At 36.1% G+C, this 24047-nt stretch overlaps 4 protein-coding genes across 11 annotated transcripts; 3 read left to right on the top strand and 1 right to left on the bottom strand.

Annotated features, from left to right (window-relative positions):
• The first annotated feature begins 3168 nt into the window (after nt 1–3168).
• On the top strand, nt 3169–8868 carry LOC128556122 (loricrin-like). Its single transcript, XM_053540044.1, has 4 exons — nt 3169–3299; nt 7815–7904; nt 8114–8349; nt 8645–8868. The coding sequence occupies exons 1-4, from the start codon at nt 3169–3171 to the stop codon at nt 8866–8868; spliced, it is 681 nt and encodes a 226-aa protein (XP_053396019.1).
• Nucleotides 5717–20755, top strand: LOC123550990 (E3 ubiquitin-protein ligase XIAP-like). Of its 4 annotated transcripts, none has more exons than XM_053540415.1 (7): nt 5717–5734; nt 6208–6313; nt 10135–10354; nt 10778–10953; nt 11233–11356; nt 11539–11679; nt 20619–20755. In XM_053540415.1, exons 3-7 carry the CDS (start codon nt 10162–10164, stop codon nt 20633–20635), a joined length of 651 nt encoding a protein of 216 aa, XP_053396390.1. In that variant the 5' UTR covers nt 5717–5734; nt 6208–6313; nt 10135–10161; the 3' UTR covers nt 20636–20755. The 4 variants fall into 4 exon arrangements, with proteins under 4 accessions (XP_053396390.1, XP_053396389.1, XP_053396387.1 ...); XM_053540414.1 differs by lacking the exon at nt 20619–20755 and adding an exon at nt 12353–12678; XM_053540412.1 differs by lacking the exons at nt 5717–5734; nt 20619–20755 and adding an exon at nt 12329–12678.
• LOC123550981 (E3 ubiquitin-protein ligase XIAP-like) lies at nt 14064–19181 on the bottom strand. 2 transcript variants are annotated; one of them, XM_053540417.1, is made up of 6 exons: nt 18833–19181; nt 17770–17942; nt 17278–17468; nt 15509–15653; nt 15018–15155; nt 14064–14554 (listed from the first exon to the last, which is right to left on the bottom strand). In XM_053540417.1, the coding sequence occupies exons 2-6, from the start codon at nt 17915–17917 to the stop codon at nt 14400–14402; spliced, it is 777 nt and encodes a 258-aa protein (XP_053396392.1). In that variant the 5' UTR covers nt 17918–17942; nt 18833–19181; the 3' UTR covers nt 14064–14399. The 2 variants fall into 2 exon arrangements, with proteins under 2 accessions (XP_053396392.1, XP_053396391.1); XM_053540416.1 differs by lacking the exon at nt 18833–19181 and having other exon boundaries at nt 17770–18806.
• On the top strand, nt 20150–23664 carry LOC123550985 (baculoviral IAP repeat-containing protein 3-like). 4 transcript variants are annotated; one of them, XM_053540410.1, is made up of 6 exons: nt 20150–20841; nt 21268–21458; nt 21738–21861; nt 22039–22176; nt 22834–23073; nt 23363–23664. In XM_053540410.1, exons 1-5 carry the CDS (start codon nt 20649–20651, stop codon nt 23046–23048), a joined length of 861 nt encoding a protein of 286 aa, XP_053396385.1. In that variant the 5' UTR covers nt 20150–20648; the 3' UTR covers nt 23049–23073; nt 23363–23664. The 4 variants fall into 4 exon arrangements, with proteins under 4 accessions (XP_053396385.1, XP_045195482.2, XP_053396384.1 ...); XM_045339547.2 differs by having other exon boundaries at nt 22834–23077; XM_053540409.1 differs by having other exon boundaries at nt 22834–23664.
• The last annotated feature ends 383 nt before the right edge of the window (nt 23665–24047 follow it).

Here is a 24047-nt window from a genome sequence, read left to right as displayed (position 1 = left end):
TAGCAACCAAAACAATCTGGAATAGTTCTTATAGGTCAAGTACAACTCCTGTTGGTCATGATGGACATAATCTGCCCAAAGGAGAAAGGTCAAAACCAACTCCTGCAACCCCTCAGGATTTCAAAATCGTTATTCAAAATGAAAATCCTGTAACCCGTAATAAACCTAAAACCCAAGGTTGGAGTGTATGCCCACTGTGCGGAAAGCATTCATGACGCCTCCGCTGGCACGCTAATCGATTCCACCTTTCAGTTTTATTCATTGATCAAGAAACTGAAACCCAGGCCAACGATCCAGCATTCCATCAAGCACGGGTGGAATGTCTCCAATTATTGTCTAGGTTACTATTGGGACCAAAGGCTGGTCTTGAAGAGTTAGTTGATTTCCATAACGTCAACTCTGCTCTACCTTTTAACTGCTCTGTTTCAGATAACAGTCAAAGAGCAATGCAACTTCTTTGTTTCAATCAAGGGTGGCGAGTCCCCAATGTGTTCACTCTGTCACCTATTAATTCGTTGGCTTGTCTCATTCACTGGAGGGGCATAGTAACGACTTGCAAATATCTCACTCTCGAAAAAAGGGAAGAATTTGCAACCTTCTGCGATGAAACCGGGGCCAAATTACACTTGGAGGTACCTAAAAATGTCCGGACCCCTGCATTAGGAGAACCGCAAGGATTCAAAGAAGTTGCCACAGGGGATCATAACTCATTACAAATTACAGTTACCCACAATCCCCCCAAAAAACTGAGGTTGCAGTACAATGAGACGGAAGCCAACTCTTCACAATCTCAGGTAACCGCCAATCCTTGCGACAATTCAACCATGCTATCCAATGAAATGGATGCTATAGATTGTCATTTTCATTTGGACCGGACGGGGAGCAGAGTACTCAAGAAATCACACAATCAATCACCTGATTATCTCCTTACTCAGATCTTAGAGTTTCGGCAGGTGGTGAGTCCTCTGGTTCCTGTGAGGTTACTTGGAATGGTCGCCAATTTTTGTGATCCAGATAGCTACCCCACCCTCTTTCCATCGGATTCTAGACTCAAAATATCAATTGGTCTTCATCCGAGGAAAGTACGAGAATTCTCCCAGAAACTATTTAGCGATCTGGTTGGAGTTCTAAATAATCCAGCAACAGTTGGACTGGGGGAAACAGGTTTGGACTGGACTGAGCCTAGGATCACATGGAATACACAAATCCAGGTGTTTAAGGATTTGCTTGGGGTTTCAGACACAAACAGGGTGCTTATTCTCCACCTAAGGGGAGAAAACCCTGCTGACATTTCCGTGTTCCAAACAGGACTGGAAATTATTAGTTCCATTTATCAGAAATCCCAGCCTATCAACCTTTATTGTTTCAGTGAAGATTTGTCCGTAGTTGCATCTTGGGCGATGTCTTTTTCGAATTGCTACTATGGATTCAATGCCAATGTGGCCCATTTCGGACCTCAGCAGGTAGCGGCGCTCAGGGCGATTTCATTAGACCGAATTCTCTTGGAAACCGACGCCCCTTACTCGCCTCCTGTAAAGGGGATCTCCAAGAGTGTGCAAATAATCAACAATCCTTCATTCATAGGAGATGTTGCCAAGTTGGTTTTCGAAGTCCGTGGATCCGCCTTGGATCGCTTGCTACAGGCTTCGGTACAGAATGCCAAGGATTTATACAAATTCTAAAGAAATAGGTTTCAGTTTGGACTGAGTAGATATTAATTGTTGTATTATTTTTGTACATTTGTTCACAGGTTAACTATAATTTTTACCCGGGAAATCTTGTTTCAGTTTGAACTGAGTAGATATTAATTTTTGTATTATTCTTGTGCATTTGTTCACAGGTTCACTATAATTTTTAGCCTGGAAATCTTGTCTGACATTGTGATCCTGATTTTGGTAAAATATTGATACATTGGTACATTAATAAATTTTATTTCTAGATTTATTATTTGGAATTCCAGAATTTCTCGGAAATCTTGTCCAATAATTTAAATAAATCTGAGTAATAATGAACAATGGTGTACCTGTATTCTGATTTCATTTCCCCAGTAACTGGACGGATAACTAAATTGTAAATATGTACATTGGTATATAATAATTTTAAAGGTTTTATTAAATTTTGGGACGTATTTTAAATAATATGGGTTTTTATATAATTGAGTTTTAAAATTATATTTTCCTTTGGTCAATATCAATAATCTTGGATGCGCATCCCGGTTATCGCACACACACCAAACTTGGTAATTCGGGTTACCTAATTAATTCTAAGTGGTGATGACCGGTTCCATAAAATTGGGAGGAGTGTCGTAGCCCTACAGTTTGTCAGCTCGATTATTGGAGGAACATGTTCCATTCCACTAGTTACTAAAATCAAGAATACCGGAACTGACGTACGTGGGCGCGAGAAGTTGTCAAACCCCACTCTTTCACCAGCTTTCCTCGAGTAAATTACTAAAACTTCTTCTTCTACCGACCTCAGTCGACTATGAACAGGTAAGTCGTATTTAATACAACTTTATGATTGTTAAATACCAGTAGCTAGTTACAGCTACTTTAATATTTGGCAATGGCGACCAGAAATAAACAACAACGAATTCCCATGGAGAAACTAAAATTTAGTCGCACGGGAAAACCAGACAGTTGTCTCAAAAATCCTTGAAATTCTCGAGGGTGACTTTTTTTTATTCACAAAAACATGTTTTTTGATCGCGTTTCATTTCTTCATATCAGCCCAAAGTTGAGGTCCAAAATTAGGTGGGACAGACTATAGTAGCTTCCTCGTTTGGCGCTCAGCGTTAAGAGGATAGTGCTAGGACTGGTCAGCCCGGTGTCAGTATAATGTGACTGGGTGGGGTAGCATGCCATGTGTCTACAGCATGATATACCAGTGAAGCAGCACTATAAAGTTGGGCATTGTGCTCACTGCTACAAGTAGACACCGTCGTTTATATGACTCAAAAATTGTTGAAAAAGACGTTAAACCCGAACACACACACACACACGCACGCACACACACACACACACACACACACACATGGTGTCCCGCAAGGCGGAGTCTCATCCCCAACACTCTTCCTGCTTTTCACCAACGATCTGGTGTCTGAACTACTGAAAGGAGTTAAGGCTGCACTCTACGCTGACGACCTGGTGTTATGGTGTAAGGAAGAACATGCCACAACAGCCACACACAGGATGCAAGAAGCCATCAGCTAGCTTTCAGCTTGGGCTGAAGTTTGGCGTGTCTCGATACAGAGAAGTCGCCCACCACACTTTTCTCTCTGTCGTCAAAGCAGAGGACGCGTAAAATCAAGATGGGAAATACTTCGCTGACTGAAGCAGACGAGGCAAAATACCTTGACAAACGGCTAACCTGGAAACCCCATATAAGTGAAGCAGAAAGGAAGGCCCGTAGGAAGCTTGCCATGATATGTAAACCTGCTGGAACAACGTGGGGAGCAAATGAGCACATACTCAAGACAATATATCAGGAAACAGTGAGACCCTATTTAGAGTATAGCTCAACTGCCTGGTCCACTACAGCCAAAAGTAATCAACAGGCTCTAGACAAGATTCAAAACCAAGCATTGCGGATCATGACAGGTGCTACAAGGTCTACACCAATCTCCTTCATGGAGAAGCTAACAGCCGTTACAAGACAGGAGGCATGCAAAGGTCTTGCTTCAAGCAGAGAAGTTCATGTCTTTTCAAGACCATCCCATGAAAGCCAAGTTGGATGGCTACACCACAGATCGGCTCATACGTAGCAGCTTCGTTCATGAGGCAAAGAAACTCAATCGAGAGTTCAAAACTGAGCTGAACATACCTATGACTCCCCTAGGTAGTGGAGACATTATAAACCCTGTAGCGAATGATCTGTCCTCAGTGACTGTGAGATTTGCTGTTCCTCATCTTGACCGCGGGAAGCAAAAGGATGAAGGTATTTGAAAGAGCCTCACACTGGCTATGATCAATGAAGACTATCCTCCGGAAACATGGGCTCATGTCTATACAGATGGATCAGCCACATGCACCATCAAAGATGGAGGAGCAGGAGTTTTTATTCAATACCCATCTGGCAAGAGAGAAACACTACATTCAGCCACAGGAAAACACTGCAGCAATTACAACGCGGAGACTGAAGCACTCATGAAGGCTGTCTCAATGATTGAAGACTCGGCAAAAGAAAGCTCCTCAGTCGTCTTTCTCATAGATACACTGTCTGTCATGGAAGCTCTGATCAACAATAAAGCTCCGCAGCTAGCCAGGAGAATGCAGAGCCTGAGTATAACCAGCAAAGTAGCACTTCAGTGGATTCCATTCCATTCATTGTGGACTTGCAGGCAATGAAAAGGCAGACAAACTGGCTAAGCTATGAGCTCAGTCAGAACAACCAACAACACCTGTGAGCTACAAAGAGAAAGTCACCATCATCAAGGCACTAACGAGACCAAGGATAGAGGAAGATGCTTTTCGTCTCCTTGATCGGTCTGAACAATTGACACTGGTCAGGCTTCGCTCTGAGCACAACAAGCTCAATGCTCAAATGTACAAGAAATACAGACTAGCACAATCACCAACTTGTCCATGTAGTAAAAAAGATCGGACTGTGGAGCATATACTTCAGAGATGTAAAAGCTTGACCAGGAGCGGGCTTCGACTTGGCAGATAGATACCTCAATGCACCAGAAACTGTATGGAAGCACTGAGGATCTGCGGCAAACCACAAGTTTCGTCGAGGCTACTGGTCTGACAGTGTAGTTACGTACGAAGAAGAAGAAAAACTGCCAAACTGAAAACAGTGACTGAACTATTGACTCTATTATAGACAACAGATCTCATAGAGTGTAACGAAACCCTGTGGAATAAAACTTTACAGAGTAAAATATAATGGACAGTTCCAGTTTTTGTCAATATATTTAATCTAACTCCTCCCTCTATTGTTAATCTATTCATACCAAGGCCAAGTGCTCACAAGCGGTATCACAAACAACGCACGTAGCCTATTGTGTAAACTAGGCCGACCCGATTGAACAGTCTGTTTTATGTAAACATTAACGATTGACAGTTTTGGATCTGTCCATTGAATTACATTGGTTGTTTCTTTTTTATCAAAAAGAGAGCACTTTTGCATGACCCGTGAAATTAAACCTGTCAATTATGCATTTCATCACATGAATATACCTTGAAACTTATAATATAATTTGTAGAAAAAAAGGTCAGTAAATCTGTCGAAAATGTGATTTATGACACAACTTTCATGAAAAATAGGTTTAGGAAAAATGGTGTTATATAAAGATACGTAAAAACGACCTGAAGTTGACTTTTTCATATGAAACAAAGAAGGACTTGAATTACTGACCTTCAACCTGTTAAACTGAACAATTATGGATTTTTGTCAATATTTACCAAATGCATGATCCTTCAGACAAAAAAAATTGAATATCCAATGTTCCGTAATTTAACAATCGCAAATGTAAGTCCATTATATTTTTTTTGTTTAGGCCTAGACTATTGCTTTTTTCTTGTTTTTTTATGTCTGTGTATGTGTGTGTGAAGGGGCGTGATTATTAAATTTATTTGTCACCTGTCCCCATCCCTTTTTATAAATATAGTATATTAATTATTCGATGCGTAGTATTATACGTGAATCCCTGAAACAGTTTTCCAGCCTTTGAATAATATATAACGTACTCACTTGGAAAATCCTTGTTTTCTGATGGAAATTCCGACAAAAGGTAAGATATTGTCTGTGTTATAGTTAAAAGTATTAAGAATTTAATTAGGAAATATTGTATAGACTTTTCACATACGTCCAACGATATGCAGTTGTTTTATCAAAGCATTATTTTGGCTTTTTATGAGTTGGGTTTGAGGATTGAGAGAAAGCTGATTCAGAAGGAAAATAATATTGTGTTTTCACTCTTTGAACACATATGCGTATACATGCGTACGTGTTTGCGTGCGTGCGTGTTGTTTGCATAATATTTGACAATGTAGTCCGAGCACCAAGAACATTTCAAGGCATAACTAGGTAAGATACATGCCGAAGAAAGTTGCAAGACAAAAATATATAAAATCACTCCTATACAAAGAAGGAAGCTTTAACTGATTGTCACTAATTGTCACTCACCTACATGATATTAATGTATGTGTCTCATCTAGTTTTGACTACCATAACTTAACTGACGCTTTTTTTTTAAATTTTCAGATGGTTCTTCCATTAAGTTATGACATAAACTTGTTTGTTTACCTGACCAGAGTCAAACCGAAATCAGCTCACTAACTGTCGTGATAAACTTATGACGTCACGTGAAGTTCGTAGCACATTTTTGAATGTCAAGATTAAGATTATTTTTTAAATATATTTATGAATTTAATTTAACTACAAATATAAACAATTTTCAACAAATTTCATAAAACATATCGTAGAAAGTATATATCACAAAAAACAAAAACAGTGATTTGTTTTCAATGTGAAGAGTATCTCGATCATGTGACAACTGCTATTGCTAACAACGTATAAAGTAAAAGGTGTGTTCGTAACACTTGAATTGATGGAATTATGGTTGTTGTAGTCGTAGTAGATAATCTAGTAGTAGTTGCAGTAGCAGTAGATGCAGTAGACCTAGTAGTATTAGTAGTATTAAGAATAGTAGTAGCAGTAGTTGTTGAGGTAGTAGTAGTAAAAGTAGTAGTAGTATAGTAGTGGCGGTGGTAGAAGTAGTAGTAATAGTGGTGGTTGTGGTGGTGGTGGTGGTGGTGGTAGTAAAAGTAGTAGTAGTAGTAGAAGTAGTGGTAATAGTGGCGGTAGTAGTAGTAATAGTAATAGTGGTGGTGATAGTGATAGTAGTAGTGGTGGTAGTAGTAGTAGTAATAATAGCGGTGGCGGTATAAGTAGTAGTAAAAGTGGTGGTAGTAGAGGTGGTAATAGTAGTAGTAGTAGTGTTGATAGTAGTAGAAGTAGTTGTGGTGGTAGTGGTAGAAGTAGTAGAAGTGGTAGTAATAGTGGTAGTAGTAGTAGTAGTAGTAGTAGTAGTGGTAGTGGTAGAAGTAGTAGTAGAGGCAGTGGTTATAGTAGTAGTAATAGAAGTAGTAGTAGTAGTAGTAGATGTAGTAGTAGTAGTAGTAGTAGTAGTAGTAATAGAAGTAGTAGTGGTAGTAGAAGTAACAATAGTAGTAGTAGTAGTAGTAGTGGTAGTTGTGGTGGTAGTAGTGGTGGTAGTAGTGGTAGTGGTAATAATGGTTGTGGCGTTGGTGGTGGTTGTGGTGGTTGTGGTAGTGGTAGTGGTGGTGGTGGTGGTATTGGTAGTGGTAATAGGAGTACTAGTAGTGGTAGTAGTAGTAGTAGTCGTGGTAGTGGTAGTAGTAGTAGTAGCAGTAGCAGTAGCTATAGTAGCAGAAGTAGTAGTAGTAGTAGCAGTAGTAGAAGTAGAAGTAGTAGTAGTAGCGGTGGTGGTAGAAGTAGTATTTATAGTAGTAGCGGTAGAGGTAGAGGTAGTAGTAATAGTGGTGGTGGTCGTCGTCGTAGTGGTAGTAGTATTCAAAGTAGTAGTATTAGTGATAGGGGTAGTGGTGGTTGGTGGTGGTAGTGACAGTAGTAGTAATTTTAGTAATAATATTGATAGCAATAGTAATGGTAGTTAAAGTGGTAGTTGTGGTGGTGGTGATGTTGGTGGTAGTAGTAGTAGTAGCGGTGGCGGTAGAAGTAGTAGTAATAGTGGTGGTGGTGGTCGTCGTAGTAGTGGTAGTAGTAATAATAGTAGTAGTGGTAGTGGTGGTTGGTGGTGGTAGTGACAGTATTAATAATATTGATAGCAGTAGTAGTGGTAGTCAAAGTGGTAGTTGTGGTGGTGGTGATGTTGGTGGTGGTAGTAGTAGTAGTAGTGGTAGTAGTGGTTGGTGGTGGTAGTGACAGTAGTCGTGATAGTAGTACTAATATTGATAGCAGTAGTAGTGGTAGAAGTTATAGTGGTAGTTGTGGTGGTGGTGGTAGTAGTAGTGGTAGTAGTGGTTGACGGTGGTAGTGACAGTAGTAGTGATAGTAAAAACATTGATAGTAGTAGTAGTGATAGTTAAAGTGGTAGTTATGGTGGTGTTGATGTTGGTGGTAATAGTAGTAGTAGTAGTAGTTATAGTGGTAGTTGTGGCGGTGGTAGTAGTAGTGGTGGTGGTGGTGGTGGCGGTGGTAGTAGTGACAGCAGTGGGTATAGTAATGATAGTAGTAGTAGTAGAAATGGTACTGGTAGTAGAGGCGGTAGTGGTAATAATGGTTGTGGTGGTGGTAGTGGTAGTCGTGGTCGAGGTGGTAGTTGTAGTGGTAATAGTAGTAGTGGTAGCAGTAGTAGTAGTAGTAATAGTAGTAGTGGTAGTGGTAGTAGTAGTAGTAGCAGTAGAAGTAGCAGCAGCAGTAGAAGTAGTAGCAGTAGTAGTAGAAGTAGAAGTAGTAATAGTAGCGGTGGTTGTAGAAGTAGTAGTAATAGTGGCTGTGGTGGTAATAGTAGCAGTAGTAGTAGCGGTGGTGGTAGAAGTAGTAGTAATAGTGGTGGTGGTCGTAGTGGTAGTAAGAGTAACAGTAGTAGTAGTAGTGGTAGTGGTGGTTGGTGGTGAAGTGACAGTAGTAGTAATAGTAGTAATAATATTGATAGCAATAGTAATGGTAGTTGTGGCGGTGGTGATGTTGGTGGTGGTAGTAGTAGTAGTAGTAGTAGTGGTGGTAGTAGTGGTGAGTGATGGTAGTGACAGTGGTAGTGATAGTAGCAATAATATTGATAGTAGTAGTAGTGGTAGTCAAAGTGGTAGTTGTTGTGGTGATGATGTTGGTAGTGGCAGTAGTATTAGTAGTAGTGGTAGTAGTAGTTGGTGGTGTTAGTGACAGTAGTATTGATAGTAGTAATAACAATGAGAGCAGTAGTAGTAGTAGTTATAGTGGTAGCATATGTGGAAGGTTTGTGTAGTGGGGAGATGTTTGGAACATTTTGAAATCCTACGCGTAAAACGATGCGTTTTAAGCCACAGAATATCTTGTACAAGACTATCCGTGATTTTGTGAGTTGTGTGCACAACAATCATACCAGTTTAGGAGAATATTGAAAACTAAACCACAACCGTGACAGTTTCGGTAGTTTAAGTTGGTTTCAACTTTGTTTAAAATATGTTTGAAGAAAACATCAACACCATTTCATTGTTATCTACTATGTACACCTTTTCAGATACAGTGTTTTTTTACTCGAAAACAAAGAAGAAAATACATAATATTCAAAAGACATGTGTAATAGACATACTTCGTCTTTTGAACATAATATTTGATCGTTTTTAATTCTTCTACAAAAATCTGTTCGGATAGGTTTGTTTCAGTCGTTGGAACATAGTCCGTGTCGGCGGTAGGCTTATGGCAATTCCAAAAAAATGCCCCTTTTTCTGCCTAGGTATAGTGTGTTTTTATGGATAAAATTTACAATTACTTGCGGCCAATTTGGAGGAAATTGTCATGCGAACGCCGGTAAATCCGGGCCAGGAGCAATGGCAATTTTGAAAGCATTTCCGAAAATACCAATATTATATGATGCATGCAAAATTTACCAGTGAATAAGCATGTTTTATATAATGACGTTAGTTTTCTTTTTTTTTTTTGTTCAGAATTGCAATTTTTCGGCATTATGCAGTTTGTACTTTATCATGTATCTAGAATGGCCTATGAACTCCCCCATCCTCATATTCATATTGATTATATTGCTTTTATAGTTTTTTAACTTTTTATGTTTTCTGGAGAGGTGTATGCTCGGGGCAGCATTTCCTACTTGGCGTTATGTCAACTGGTAGTGGAGGTGGTTTTAGTGGTTTTAGTAGTGATAGTAGCGGTATTAGTAATGAAAGAGGAGGTGGTAGTTATAGAGCTTTAGCAGTGCTCGTAGTGAAAAGAGTTATACAGGAGCAGCAACAACAGCAGAAGTAGTAGTAACTCTTGTTCTAGATGTATTAGTTGCAGTTGTAAAAGAAGTGATTTCGACGGTTGAGATAGATAAACACTTTTGGATGTGGAAGAGGTGTTATAATAGTAGCTGTTGAAGTAGTAGTATCAGTGGTTGTAGTATTCAAAGTTTCTTTTACAAATATCATTGTCTGTTTTCACTTGAAGTCAAATACACTTGGGACACTATAAGAAATGTCAGGAGACGTAAAACTTGACTCGCATCACTCAACACGCCCACCTCCTATTGCGCTTGGTATTAACGTTGAAAAGGCAAAATTTCCCCAGTATGCTGTCTATTCTAAACGTCTTGAATCATTTGAAGCTTGGCAAGAATACATCCCAGTTGACAAGATTGACCTCGTTGATGCAGGACTGGTATACACTGGTAAACATTTGGTTTAAATTATATGTAAATAATGTAATTAAATGTATTTAATTTGACAACACTTTTGTTATCCTCACCATGTATAAATTTTAAACAATCTATAGCCGACACCAGGATATCGGACTCGCATAGAGGCAGAATCTTGGTAATGAAACAACAAAATTGATAATTTCATTTATTGTATCTTCAAACATCCTTTCACATTAAATCGATTTTTGGTAAATACTATTGTGTATAAGTTTACGTTTTTGTGTCTGTCTAGCTTGCCTTGTAAAATGTTTTGCTTTGCAGAAGGCTTGCACGTTATTTTGAAGAAGCATCTTTTTAAACAAATACTGTTCTTTTCACTGTTCTTAGCCGATATAATCTCTTTAAGAAGATACACTGTTGGATATATATTGCTTGTTTAAAACGTAATTACAGGTGTCGGTGACAGCGTGAGATGTTACTTCTGTGGAGGTGGATTGAGAAATTGGGAGCGTGGCGATGTTCCTATGGAAGAACATGCAAAATGGTACCCTAAATGTCCCCACATTCTACTGGTCAAAGGGCAAGCTTACGTAGAAAAACTCAGCCGTGGCGAAAAACCGGACGTAGACGTGAGTATTGAAAATATAACTCAATGAAACATTAAAGTTTCTTCGAAATATATCTTGAAATATCTCTAACATCGTTAAGCAGTAACACAGAGCCAACTTCTTAATGAAGAGCATCATTTTCCTAAGCCTTTGGTAACGCATTTGAACAACAAAATTTGCTAAGTGATTCAAAAAAGGTTCTTGCACATTACAGAGAAAGTTGATCATTGTCCTATGTTTACTCTGTAAAGCTTCGACTTATTTGTATTTGTATTTGTAAATCCTGAATATATTTTATAGGTACACTTTGACACATCTGCGAAACCAAATTTAATAGACAGTATAGCTGCACAAAGTTGTATAGAGATAGGCTACACAGATCATATGGTCCAAAAATCAATCGACATATACACCAACAAATATGGTAAAAAGGGATCAAAATATAAATTTCATGATATACAGTCTACAATAATATACGCCAACGTTAAACGCGTAACTTTATATTTTATATTAATTTGTATGTTTTTTGTTTTTTTTCTTTTTAAATTTGTTATAGTGGTATTTACTCGACCGTTTATGTTTTAATGAAACTCTCGTTAAATACAGGAAAAAACGACTTCAAAGGCAAAGATTTATGTGAAATACTTTTCGAATTAGAAGAAAACCCAAAAGCTACTGATGATACTGACAAAGAAGATCAAAGCCAAATTGCACAGGTTGATAGCGATACATTGAACGAAGATATAGGTATGTTATGCGTACTAAAAAAATCTAAAGATGTATGTCATACCACTTTGAAATACTGCTCCGGTATTAGTTTGACAAATTCTATTTCGAGTTGTTTCATCATTTAACACAATTATAACGAAATTTGTATAGGCGACAAAATCATCCAACTAGTATAGTATAATAAAAGCATTTTGTCCCCTGACTGACGCGTACAGATTTATTCAAATCGTGTCTGCTATTAGTTTGCTTAGTTGCGCTTTATGCTTCCAATGATCTCTTTAATTAATTCATTGTCTAGCATTTTCAAACGCCTGTTTGTTAATTATAATCTTGTCGCTTTATTGCGATTATAAAATTCTGGCGCTCGTTTCACAAAGTTTACTTATTTGTTTCGTGCCTCACATTCATCTTTTAAGGAGTTTCATCTTATTTTTTTCGGCTATTCTTAGAATTTGAGCTAAACATAAATAAAATAGATTTGTCCTAAAGTCAACGAACGACACCTTATTAAAAGGATACGACTTACTTAGTATATCCTATGAAATAAATGTTTCAAATGTTCATACTTAGGGGAGAACGTATGATGAAACTAATGAACTTTGTGAAACGGGCCAACATATTACCGGCATATTTAATTCCAATTAAAAAGATATAAATTTCATTTAAGAACCACTTGAAACATTGCTTGAAGAAAATCAAAGACTGAAGGAGGACAAGATGTGTAAAATATGTCTTGACAGCACAGCAGATATAATATTTCTGCCATGTGGTCACATGGTCAGCTGCCCACAGTGTGCTCCCGCCTTAACAAAGTGCCCAGTATGCAGAAAAACAGTGAATGGACATATTAAAGCCGTCTTTGCTAAGACAAGTATCAGCTGACAGGAAATGCACTAAAATATATATTGTTTTTTTAATAAACTACAAAGTCTTTCATTAAATCAATATGTTTATAATTGCCATACAACACTGATTTTTGTAAAGATCTGAGTAATACAAATAAAGCAAATATAGAAATACCTTTTTACCTTGTCTTTTTTTTCCCTTCATTTCTCTGCCAAATTGATTTGGATTTTTGCAGAATATGTTTGAAAGATTCTGTCACACCATTTATTACTTGCTTTCCGTAAATGGCCACAATACTACAGTTTGAAAAGTGATCTTTTATTTACACTTTACTTAATTCATGCGTTTTTTAAATATTTTACAACTTGGAGAAACTGCTAAAAGTCAAGTGTTCTACAATGACAGTCAGGGGCTTGTCATATACAATTCTCTCCACAGTTTCCATTAAATGGTCAAACTGTTCGATTTATACCCTATTCCGTAACCTGGGTTTTAAATTGTATTAGATTATTTCCTGTCCTGTCAAACGCAATCCCGAGACCCCTAGCTCGAAGGGCAAGGTCACAGTTAAAGGTCAAACTTTTCCTGTCCAGTCTGTAAAATATTTCAACAAAAGCTCATATGTTCCAATTAAAAAAAAAGGATGGTGTATTTTCTTCGTAATAACTTCCCTTTAATGTGATGATTTCTTAAACTTTTCTCATATTTTCTTATCAATTAAAAATGTAATGTCATTAACACTGAAGCTGAATACTGTTTATATTTACAGACTTTTTGAACAATCAACAAATGTAGATTTTTATATACGCAAATTTTAATCCAAACGTTGTGGGTTATAATATATTATATATAAGGTACAATATTGTATATACATTTATTAACAGATATCAGGTCATTAGGTTATAATGCAGTTGAGATAATTAGTCACCGCCCAGTAGGGGAATTTATATTGCATGGCAGCACTACATTCACTTGTTTTATATATTACTCACATTTACATCTTAATAAAACTTATATAACCGCCTCAGTAGCCTAGTGGTAGAGCGTCCGCTTCGAGTGCGGGAGGTCGTGGGTTTGATCACCGGCCGCGTCATACCAAAGACGTAAAACATGGTACTAGTAGCATCCTCGCTTAGCGCTCAGCATTAAGAGGATAGTGCTAGGACTGGTCAGCCCGGTGTCAGTATAATGTGAGTGGGTGGGGTATCATGCCACGTGTCTACGGCGTGATATTCCAGTGAGGCAGCACTATAAAGTTGGGCATTGTGCTCACTGCTACAAGTAGACACCGTCGTTTATATGACTGAAAAATTGTTGAAAAAGACGTTAAACCCGAACACACACTCACACACACACACACTAATAAAACTTATAAGAATATCCTTTGGAAGCATAGAACGCAACAAAGCAAAACAATAGCAGACTCGGTCTGATTGAATGTGTTCATGAGACGTAATGAAAAGTGCAACACACCTCACACTTAAGTAGAATTCTATAATAGTTAAACGGAAGCTACTCTATGATCTTGAAGGACCAGGAAATATAACAACACTGAGTCCAAGTATGGGGAGATTATATATAAATTAAAGTTAAAGGGCATTTTTACTTGTACATGGTTTAGAAACAGCCTGGCAAAAACAAAACCAAGATGTGACAGAATAACAGAAAATAACTGTATTTCAATAAATGTATGTACTATTTTGAAGATAACGGTAAAGCATATGAGATATAACCGGCCAACATAGTTTTGACTGACACAGCTGACGACCAGCGTCAAAGATAAATTTTGGTAAAAGCCGTCACAATTGGCAATTCAATTGAACATTTACAAAGTCCATACACCCTCGTTACGCATAATGTCCTATATACTCTAATATGTTGCAACATGGACATCACCGAAACATATGAAAATTCTGTAAACTGGGAAGCACTGGGGCACACTGTGGGCATCTGATCAAATGATGATACGCCAACAATGTCAGGTGCTCTTGATAATGCATGCACATCTTGCACATATGATTCTCTCCTATCAAACTGTCAAACTGTGCTGAAATTGAAATGAAAACATGAATCGTTGTGCAGTACTGACAATAATTGCTGATAACATTGTAAAAAGACAAAATGGTAATGGGGTTAAAAATAACGACATTCGTACTTGCATATCTGACTGTTGTTCTAGATATATCATTTACGAATTTTCATCATAAGCACTGGGTGTATATCATTTGACAGATAGCATCGTTTGACAGATTGCAAATCAGTAGAACTGGTGGAAATACACGACCTTTGCAAAGAAAATGCTATTCCTTCTGTAATTATTAGCAAGAAAGTATTGATGATATAGTGTAACTAATTGTATATATTGGTCAAGTTTTTTCATTTCCTACAAATAAATCATTTATGCTGAAATGTCATACAAACTTCTGCCGTGTGAATGTATGTTGCGCCAATTTATATAAGCATAATTATGAAAGAACATGTTTGTCACTCAAATATATCATGTTTAGTACCTAGACTATCCACATCTTCAAAATCTCTCGTCAGTACCGGAGTAGGTGTATCATCTATTAATTCAGCCCACTGGTCCCGGCTTTCTTCAATTTCAAATAAAATCTCACACAAATCCTTGGCTTTGAAGTTGAGATCACCTGATAATAAATAATAAGTGTCTTATATCATATTTACAGTCGTCTTGCTACATGACTGGGTTCAGGAATGACTTAAAAATGTGTCAACATGTACTCGTAAATCCGATGGAAACAGATAGCTTAGTCATCAACGTTACAACTTGCAGCTGAAAGCGTCTTATTTTATTTTTTACCATTTCCAGTTTCATATTAGAGAATTCTGATTTTAAATATTTCTCAGAAATCGGAATGAACAGTACATGAGAGATGCATTTGGTAACCAACCAGAAAAACTGATAGTGTAATACTATGTAAAAACACTACATAATACTTCTAATACTGAAATAGTTTGGTTTAAGTTCAAGATTATGTACCCTTTCTTTGACAATAAATGACAATCGCCTGTTCGACATTTTCTTTCGGAAAATCCATTTCCAAACAACTTTGAGCAGCAACACTTTCTACAAGGTTTCTCACAAAACCAACTCTATCCATCTTAAATGATTTGTCAAAGTATATCTGAAGCAACGAAAGGGCAATAACAATTATAGGTATTTTGTTTAGTATAGTCTCAGTCAATTACAAACCAGTATAAACACATATACAATAGCAAGGTCATTTGTTAATAGAATATCAAGAGATTTACACTAGTCTATATCAAAATAATATTATTTGCATGGAGAAAAATCATACCACAAGAATTAACCATACATAAAATATTTGCGTCACAAACATGAAAGCTCATAGATATTTCTCGAGGTGAAAGCAGAAGAGATGGCAGTGATATAGATCTAATGCGTAGTAATGGTGGTCAAATGTAGGATAAATTAAATTCACAGGTTACTTAGACAAGAACAAAACAAGTTTTGCATAACATATTTGTAGAAACATATAGCGATAAAATGTTGGGCAAACAGTCGTCTCTTACTTTCCAATAAAATCCTACCTTCATTAATTTGACATCGTATTAAGTGCAACCATTTTCTTATGATAACTTTAAATATAGAAATAACATCATCTTTTATGTATTTACTTAGGTGAATAGGCTTTAGACTTAGAAATTCGGGTCAGTTTGTAAAGGATCCTTGCGTTCGGTCAGTCAATTTGTCCAGTTCGTTGTAACAGTAACATGTCTGGAAGAGAGAAAAAAATAGAGAAAATAAACAGTTACAGTTATTCATGTTAGTTAAAAGGAGAATACATCGCGGAAGAGATTTATACTGCATGTATTTCGTTCCTGCAGAGTAGCGCACAATATCCTTAAATTACTTCTTGACATAGTAGAAAATATTCATGCTGCAATCAAAATGTTTGATATCATTAAAAGCATAAATTTTTTGTGAGGTCACCAGAAACGATTTGTATCAGCTCTTTAATCATGTGAAATTATGATAAAATGTATGACTGAACGTGACTTACAGTTGTGTTATAATTAATGTTATGTATATAGTTGTATGTTATGTATGCAAGAGTCAAATACTTACTTACTCGTATTTCTTACTATTTAATTAGATCAAATTTATCGAAATAAAGTAAGTTTCATTCTGTACATACTTTTTTAAGTTCATTTTAGATTGTACCCTGTCTACTAAAACATCAAGACCAGAGTCTGACAAAAGTTTCTTTATTGTTGCATGATTATTATAGATGAAGTCATTACAGCTTTGTGTAGTTACACCGTCCATTTAGCAATCAACTTTTTGTTCAGCGAATCACTTGCTCAGGTATTATGAGAATATCTGTGTTCGTGGTGAATTCGAAATATTTGAATCAGTAAAAATTATGTTTGCAAAATGTAAAGAGGAAATGAGGCACAAAGCACAGTCTAGGTGAAAGCATGACAATGACACAAGTAAGGTACGTATGTTAGCTGAAAATATACTTTTATTGTTATACCCATGCAATTAAGTCTTAAAAGTCTTTAAAATTCAAATGTACTTGTTTCAACCCGTCTGTAATATTTTCCGTTACAGCTTTTTTTGTTGTGGGCCTACTTTGCAAATGCGTGGCTCTGAGGCTGTGTTTTTAGTACTCTGTGCTTCCGAGAAATCTACCCTTACCTATAATCTTTTATCGTTATACCTATGCAATTAAGTCAAACTATGATTACATCACATATTATGAATAGACTGATAATACTTACATGTTCTGAAGGATAGAATTCATCTGGGTTTCTCACAAGACTAAGTTCTTCAACATATGACTGTCCCTTAAATAATAGTATGTATGGGCATTTGGGATAGCATTTAGCATGTTCTTCCACAGGACTGTCATATCGCTCCCCGTTCCCGTGTCCGCCGCCACAAAAATAACACTGCACACTGTCACCCGCTCCTTAACCACACAGAAACATAACATGTATTAATTACACAGTTTGTTTAAAAACTTTGTATCTAAATACAATTTTGGGGAGCGATGCGGGCTGGGATACTTGTAGTAAGGATATGGTTTTAGAAAATAAATGTTACTTTAGTACAATTATATTTTTAAAAAACCTATTTTTTATATACATGCACATATGAGGAATGAAAAAAAACCCAGATATTAACGAATGAGTAGAAATTAAGCATAAGCTAATTGCAAGCCCAATATAACATTTTAAATCAGAGTAATGAACAATTCAAGTAATGACCACCTGTATCAACCAATCCTGCTTCAACAGGATTTTCTTTCTTCACTGGTGAATATTCTGGCCAAGTCTGAAAAGATTCTATTCGTTTTGCATAAACGGCATACTGGGGAGACATTGGTCTTCCTTCGTTGATCCTATCAAATAGCAGCATGTTTTCTATTTTTGCAAAAAAATATCTGAAATGAAGCGCTCGCATATCAGTCTCATATCTTGCACAAAAATGACATGAAAATAGATTATGTCAATGCGAATGTTGACTAACAAATATAACTAATAATATGATTTTATGTACGCTAAATATCGGTTTTATCACTATTTAATATTGTAAAATAATTGTCTTTTGAAATGGAAAGTCATCCAGCTCTGGCTTGAATAAATGCGTCAGTGAATAGATACATTAGAGAGTAAGCCACGTCAATTTAAGATATGTCTACCACTAAAATGATGACCTCGGGAATTAGGTTTGATCTTTTACATTACAGAGTTGAGTTGCAGCTTGTCTCAAATCTGACACAAAATTGTGTTACGGTATTGTTCAGAACTTACGGGGAGTGATAATTCAGTTGTTTCGAAAATAAATTTGGTAATTCTTAAGATTTTCATCAGAAAAAATATAATCATTTCAAACAAAAACAAATTAAGTGATACCAAAACGTTTTTTTTCAAACGTAACAATATACATGAAATCTGTTGCCATATTATAACCTGGATACTTGTTAAACTGGTGCAAATAAAAGTTGTCAGCAGGCAAAACTTACATTTTTTATTTCTACTTTCTGTTTTGACTGTCCGATAATGTATAAAATATATTTGTTACAGCTGTACATATAATTACACGGTCAGTGCTCATGATGTTTTTGACCTTTGTGGATTTTCTATATAATTATAGTGTACACTGACTGTGTAATTATGCACTTGTGACATTTTAGATAAATTGGACAATACCATACAAAAATACATCGAGACAAAAGAGAAAGTGACCAGTTTTTCTATCCAAGTCAATGTTTCAATCGCCTGGAGATGATAAATTACTGTGCAGTAAATATAAGTTTTAAAATTTACATACCAGTTTGTTACATAAGTCCCTTAACACTAAACAAAATGCGATCTTAAATTTTATATATAGAAAAAATGATAGAATTCCCAATATCTATAATAAACGATGAAGTGACAAAATATAGTACACAGCTTTACGTCACGCTAAGGTATATTTAGAATCATATAGTGACTCAGACAAAATATTAAGATAAGCTCTTAATATATTTAGAAAAGTTAACATTTTTTGATTGAAAAAGAAAATGTAGATCAAGTTAATTGCAGTGCATGTGAAGTTGTTACTTTCATAGCACATGTGATTGAAAATCAAAGTAATCTTAATGCTATTGGTAACGCGGAAAATGCAAATGATTTACAAAGAAAATAAAACGTGTTCTATATCACATACCTGTTTGTCGTTTATCTAAAGAATAAGTAAATATTGAGGTGATATTTTGCAATTCCCTTTTTATATATAGCAAACAACGTAGTACTTTACGTGAATCCCATAGATATTTTTCCAGCGTTTGTATAATATATAACATACTCGTTCGGAAAATCCTTGTTTTCTGAAGGAAATTCCGAAAGGTAAGATATTGTTTGTGTTATAGTTAGAAGTATACAGTTCACTTAGGTATTGTACTATTAATTTGAACTGTCAAAACATGTTTCTGGCTTTCATGTTAATCTTATATAGGTGTGAACAGAATATAATGAAAGCCGGGAACATATTTTGACAGTTCAAATAAATAATACAATATTGTTGTTTAGACTTTTCACATAGGTCAAACGATATGTAATAATTTTGTCAAAACATGACTAAGATAATTTTGTAATTATTCTAAAGACACCAAAGAAGTGTAATAAACACAATTCGGCTTCTCAAAGTATAGGGATTTCTTTTTGAAATCTCCAACAAAAATCTATTTTGATAAGTTTGTTTCTGCACATGTCGGCGGTAGATTAATGGCCCGTCTCATATGCCGAAACACCCCTTTTCCGCCCAGGAATAGTTTTTCAGATACAATTAAGATAACTATGGAGACCCTTAGACATTATTCATCACTTGCGGGCCGATTTGGAAGACATTTTACTGTGAACCCAAGTAAATCCGGACCTAGTTCAATGGCCATTTTCGAAGCGTTCCCGCGATTACCAGTATCACAAGACGCATGCAATATTTAGTGTGTATAAGCATGAAATGATTTGTAATACGGCCTAAATTCATTTTGTGTTAAGAACTGCTATTTTATGGCATTATTCAATTGTTATTTGTATCATTTAGGCGGTACAGCATGCCAACTTCATCATCCTCACACCTCTTTTGATTTTATTGCATTTTAAGCCCTTTTTTTCAATTTTGCTGGAAAAGTATAGGTCCGGACCTGGAGTGCCTACAGGGCGCTACGCCGACATGTAGTAGTGAAAGTGGTAGTTGTGTAGGTGGTGCTAGTAGTAGTAATTGTGGTAATAATTGTAGTTGTAGTGAAAGTGGTAGAAATTTAAGAAGAAGTGGTGGTAGTAGTATTTGTATTGGTAGTGAAAGTGGTAGTGGTGATAGCGGTAGTTGTTGTGGTAGTAGTAATAGCGGTAGCGGAAGTAGAAGCAGTGGTCGTAGAATGGGAGTAATAGAAGAGTAGAAGTAGCAGCAGTATAGGCAGCTGCTGGTTTAGTTGTATTAGTTGTAAATGTAAAGAATTTATTTCGATAGGAAAGATAGATGAAGCCTGTTTGATGTGGAAGAGATGTTTGCTGTTGTATTTGTAGAAGTAGTAGTGGGTTTTCCTTTATATAATGTCATTTTCTCTTTTCACTAGGTGTCAAATGCGCTTGAAACATTATGAGACATGACAGGAGATGTTAAAATTGACTCACATCACTCAAAACGACCACCTCCTATTGCACTTGGTATCAACGTTGAAAAGCCAAACTTTCCCCAATACGCCGTCTATTCTAAACGTCTGGAATCATTCGAAGCTTGGCCAGAATACATCCCAGTTGACAAGATTGACCTAGTTGATGCAGGTCTCGTATATACAGGTAAACATATGTTCTAATTATATGTGAAGAATTTATTTATAATTAATTCAGTTTGATAAACCTGTCCGTGTATGAAATTGTAGACATTATCTATAACTGAAACCAGGATGTCGAACCCACACTGACGTAGAATCTTGGTATTGAAACAACAAAATTGATCATTTCATTCATTGTTTCGTCAAACCTCCTTTCACATTAAAACAATCGATATTACTGTTGTGTCTAAGTTTATATTGTTGCAAATATTTAGCTTGCCCTGTAAAATGTCCGACTGCATTTGCTTCAGAGGAGGCATGCACGTTATTCTGAAGAAGTATCTCGGGCATCTCTTTACCAAATACTGTACTTTAAACTTTTCCAAGCCTATGTCACCTTTACGAAGACACGCTGTTAAATATATATTGATTGTTTAAAATGTAATTACAGGTGTTGGTGACAGTGTGAGATGTTACTTCTGTGGTGGTGGATTGAGAAACTGGGAATATGGCGTTGTTCCTATGGAAGAACATGCAAAATGGTACCCAAAATGTCCACACATTCTACTGGTCAAAGGACAAGCTTATACAGAAAGACTGAGCCGAGGTGAAAAGCCTGAAATAGACGGGAGTTCTGGAAATGTAAGTACAACTCAAGGAAACATTAAACTTTCTTCGAAATATATCTTAGAGATATCAAATGTGACATCATGCATTAATGGCTAATCAGTAACGCAGAAAGTCGCATTCTTCAAACAGAGCATCATTTTCCTAAGCCTTGGCAACATATTTGAACAACCAAAATGTATTGTGTTTCAAATACGTTCTTGCACAATAACAAAGAAAGTTGATCATTGTGTTATGTTAACTTTGCAAAGCTTTGACTTTTTTGTATTTGTAAATTCTGAATATATTTTACAGGTATACTTGGACACATCTGCAAAAACAAATTTAATAGACAGTATAGCAGCTCAAAGTTGTATTGAGATAGGCTACACAGATCATATGGTCCAAAAAGCAATCGACATATACACCAACAAATATGGTAAGAAGGGATCTAAATATAAATTTTATGATATAAACTCTACAATAATTTACTCCAACGTTAAACGCGTAACTTTATATTTTATATTCATTTGTCTGTCAGTCGTTTCTTTTTAAATTTGTTAGAGTAGTATTTACATGACCGTTTTCGGGTTAATGAAACTCTCTTTAAATACAGGGAAAAACGACTTCAAAGGCAAAGATTTATGTGAAATACTTTTCGAATTAGAAGAAAACCCAGAAGCTATCGATACTTACAAAGAAGATCAAAGCCAAATTGCACAGGTTGATAGTGATACATTGAACGAAGATATAGGTATGTTGTGCTCACTAAAATTGACATACTGCTCCGAGTTCTATTTCGGGTTGTTTCATCATTTAACACAGTTATAACGATGTTTGTAGAGACGACCGAAGCATCAGATTTCAATATTTGCATTTAGTAGTATGTTGTCCCCTGTCTGACACCAACGAAGCATAAATAAAAGCTTTTGTTTTCAAAAGAAGGATGACTTATGTACAGATTCATTCAAGTCGAGTCAGCAATTAGTTTGCTTGGTTATGTTCTATGCTTCCAATGATCTTTATAATTATTTCTTTGTCTAGCATTTTCAAACGTGTTTGTTTATTATGACCTAGCCCGTTTATCGCGATTATAAAACACTTGGGCTCGTTTGACAAAGTCTACTTAGGACAAAGTTAGAACTTATTAGTTAGGCGTTTCACATTCATCTTTTTAGCACTTTCATTTTAACTATTCGGCTATTCTTAGAATCTGAGCTAACCAAAGATAAGATTCCTAAAATGAACGAACGACACCTTAATAAAAGAATACGAGTTACTTAGTATATCCTATTTTTAAAAGTTCATATTTGGGTAAGAGCTAAGGATGAAACTTATAAATTTTGTAAAACGGGCCCCTGGACTATCGGTGTATCTTATTTCAATTAAAAAGATATAAATTCCATTTTAGAACCACTTGAGACATTGGTTGAAGAAAATCAAAGACTGAAGGAGAACCAGATGTGTAAAATATGTCTTGACAGCAGAGCAGATATAATATTTCTGCCATGTGGTCACATGGTCAGCTGTCCACAATGCGCTCCTGCTCTAACAAAGTGCCCAGTATGCAGAAAAACAGTGAATGGACATATCAAAGCTTTCTTTGCTACAACAAGTATCAGCTGATGTAGCAGCGTCAAAATATCACCTTGTTGGTATTTACTCCTTTTTTTTTGTTTTTCAACACTTTGATCTCATTACTGTTTTAATCCGGAAGTCTCATTGTATTTGAGATAAAACGAGAGTTGGCACGATTATTCAAGAGGAAAGGTGGGTTTTGAAACCAATGCGATATTTTACTATATTCCACTGTTCTGTAAACAAACAGTTTAAAGATAAACAGTTACATACATTTTTAAAGCATCAGCACAGCACCAGAAGTGAGTGTGACAGTTATCCAGAGTGGTGTGGCATTGTGCCTGTTTCTTTATGGTTTGCAGATTCCAAAAGCCTGAACCAGATATGATCAGAGTACAGTTTGAGAACACGATTTGGAAATGTTTTGTTAGAACAGATACAGAATAATAAAGAACAAAACAGACCAAATTTCTCCTTCTTATGATTGGTAATATTCCAAATAAGACCGAGTACAACTCTGAGAAGAAAATACACTTTAAAATATATTTTTATAACAAACTACAAAGTCTTTTATTAAATCGAAATGTTTTAAATTGCCGTGCAATACTGATTTTTGTAAAGATCTTAATCATATGAATAAAGCAAATATAGAAATACCTTTTAATCGTGTCTATTTTTCTTTTTGCTGTCAAATTATTTGGATTTTATGCCGAATTGTGCTTGAAAAGTTCTGTGACGCCATTTATTACTTCCTTTCCGTAAATGGCAATAACAATGCACAAGTAAAATGTTATCTTTTATTTACACTTTTCTTAATTCATGTTTGTTTTTATTTTTATAAACTGCTAGAAGTCATATGTTGTGCAATAATGATCAGGAGCTTGTCATGTACAATTCTCTCCACAGTTTGCATACAGTGGCCCTACTGTTTGATTTATCCCCCCTATTCCGTAACTAGGGATTTACATGTGTTTGCTTTTCCAGAATATATTCACAGTATATCAGTATACAGAAAGTCAAGGATATTAATAAAAGTCAGGTTTAACA

Source organism: Mercenaria mercenaria, chromosome 4 (genome assembly GCF_021730395.1).
Source record: "Mercenaria mercenaria strain notata chromosome 4, MADL_Memer_1, whole genome shotgun sequence".
NCBI classification, from domain to species: Eukaryota; Metazoa; Mollusca; class Bivalvia; order Venerida; family Veneridae; genus Mercenaria; species Mercenaria mercenaria.
This window is presented reverse-complemented; position numbering and strand designations above follow the sequence as displayed.

Bases quoted from the DNA above. Each gene is read 5' to 3' on its own strand.
- LOC128556122 (XM_053540044.1), top strand. From the start codon at position 3,169: ATGCCACAACAGCCACACACAGGATGCAAGAAGCCATCAGCTAGCTTT. The intron at 7,905-8,113 runs GTAGTGACAGTA...TGGTGGTAATAG, and splicing joins GGTAGTAGTGGTTGGTGGTG to TAGTAGTAGTAGTAGTTATA. The intron at 8,350-8,644 runs GTAATAGTAGTA...TAATATTGATAG, and splicing joins TGGTAGCAGTAGTAGTAGTA to CAATAGTAATGGTAGTTGTG.
- LOC123550990 (XM_053540412.1), top strand. From the start codon at position 10,162: ATGTCAGGAGACGTAAAACTTGACTCGCATCACTCAACACGCCCACCT. The intron at 10,954-11,232 runs GTGAGTATTGAA...TATATTTTATAG, and splicing joins GCGAAAAACCGGACGTAGAC to GTACACTTTGACACATCTGC. The intron at 11,357-11,538 runs GTAAAAAGGGAT...CGTTAAATACAG, and splicing joins CATATACACCAACAAATATG to GAAAAAACGACTTCAAAGGC.
- LOC123550981 (XM_053540416.1), bottom strand. From the start codon at position 17,962: ATGCGAGCGCTTCATTTCAGATATTTTTTTGCAAAAATAGAAAACATG. The intron at 15,654-17,277 runs GTAAGTATTATC...TCGTTGCTTCAG, and splicing joins AATTCTATCCTTCAGAACAT to ATATACTTTGACAAATCATT. The intron at 14,555-15,017 runs GTACTAAACATG...TTTCAATTTCAG, and splicing joins TGAAGATGTGGATAGTCTAG to CACAGTTTGACAGTTTGATA.
- LOC123550985 (XM_053540410.1), top strand. From the start codon at position 20,649: ATGACAGGAGATGTTAAAATTGACTCACATCACTCAAAACGACCACCT. The intron at 20,842-21,267 runs GTAAACATATGT...ATGTAATTACAG, and splicing joins TGCAGGTCTCGTATATACAG to GTGTTGGTGACAGTGTGAGA. The intron at 21,459-21,737 runs GTAAGTACAACT...TATATTTTACAG, and splicing joins TAGACGGGAGTTCTGGAAAT to GTATACTTGGACACATCTGC.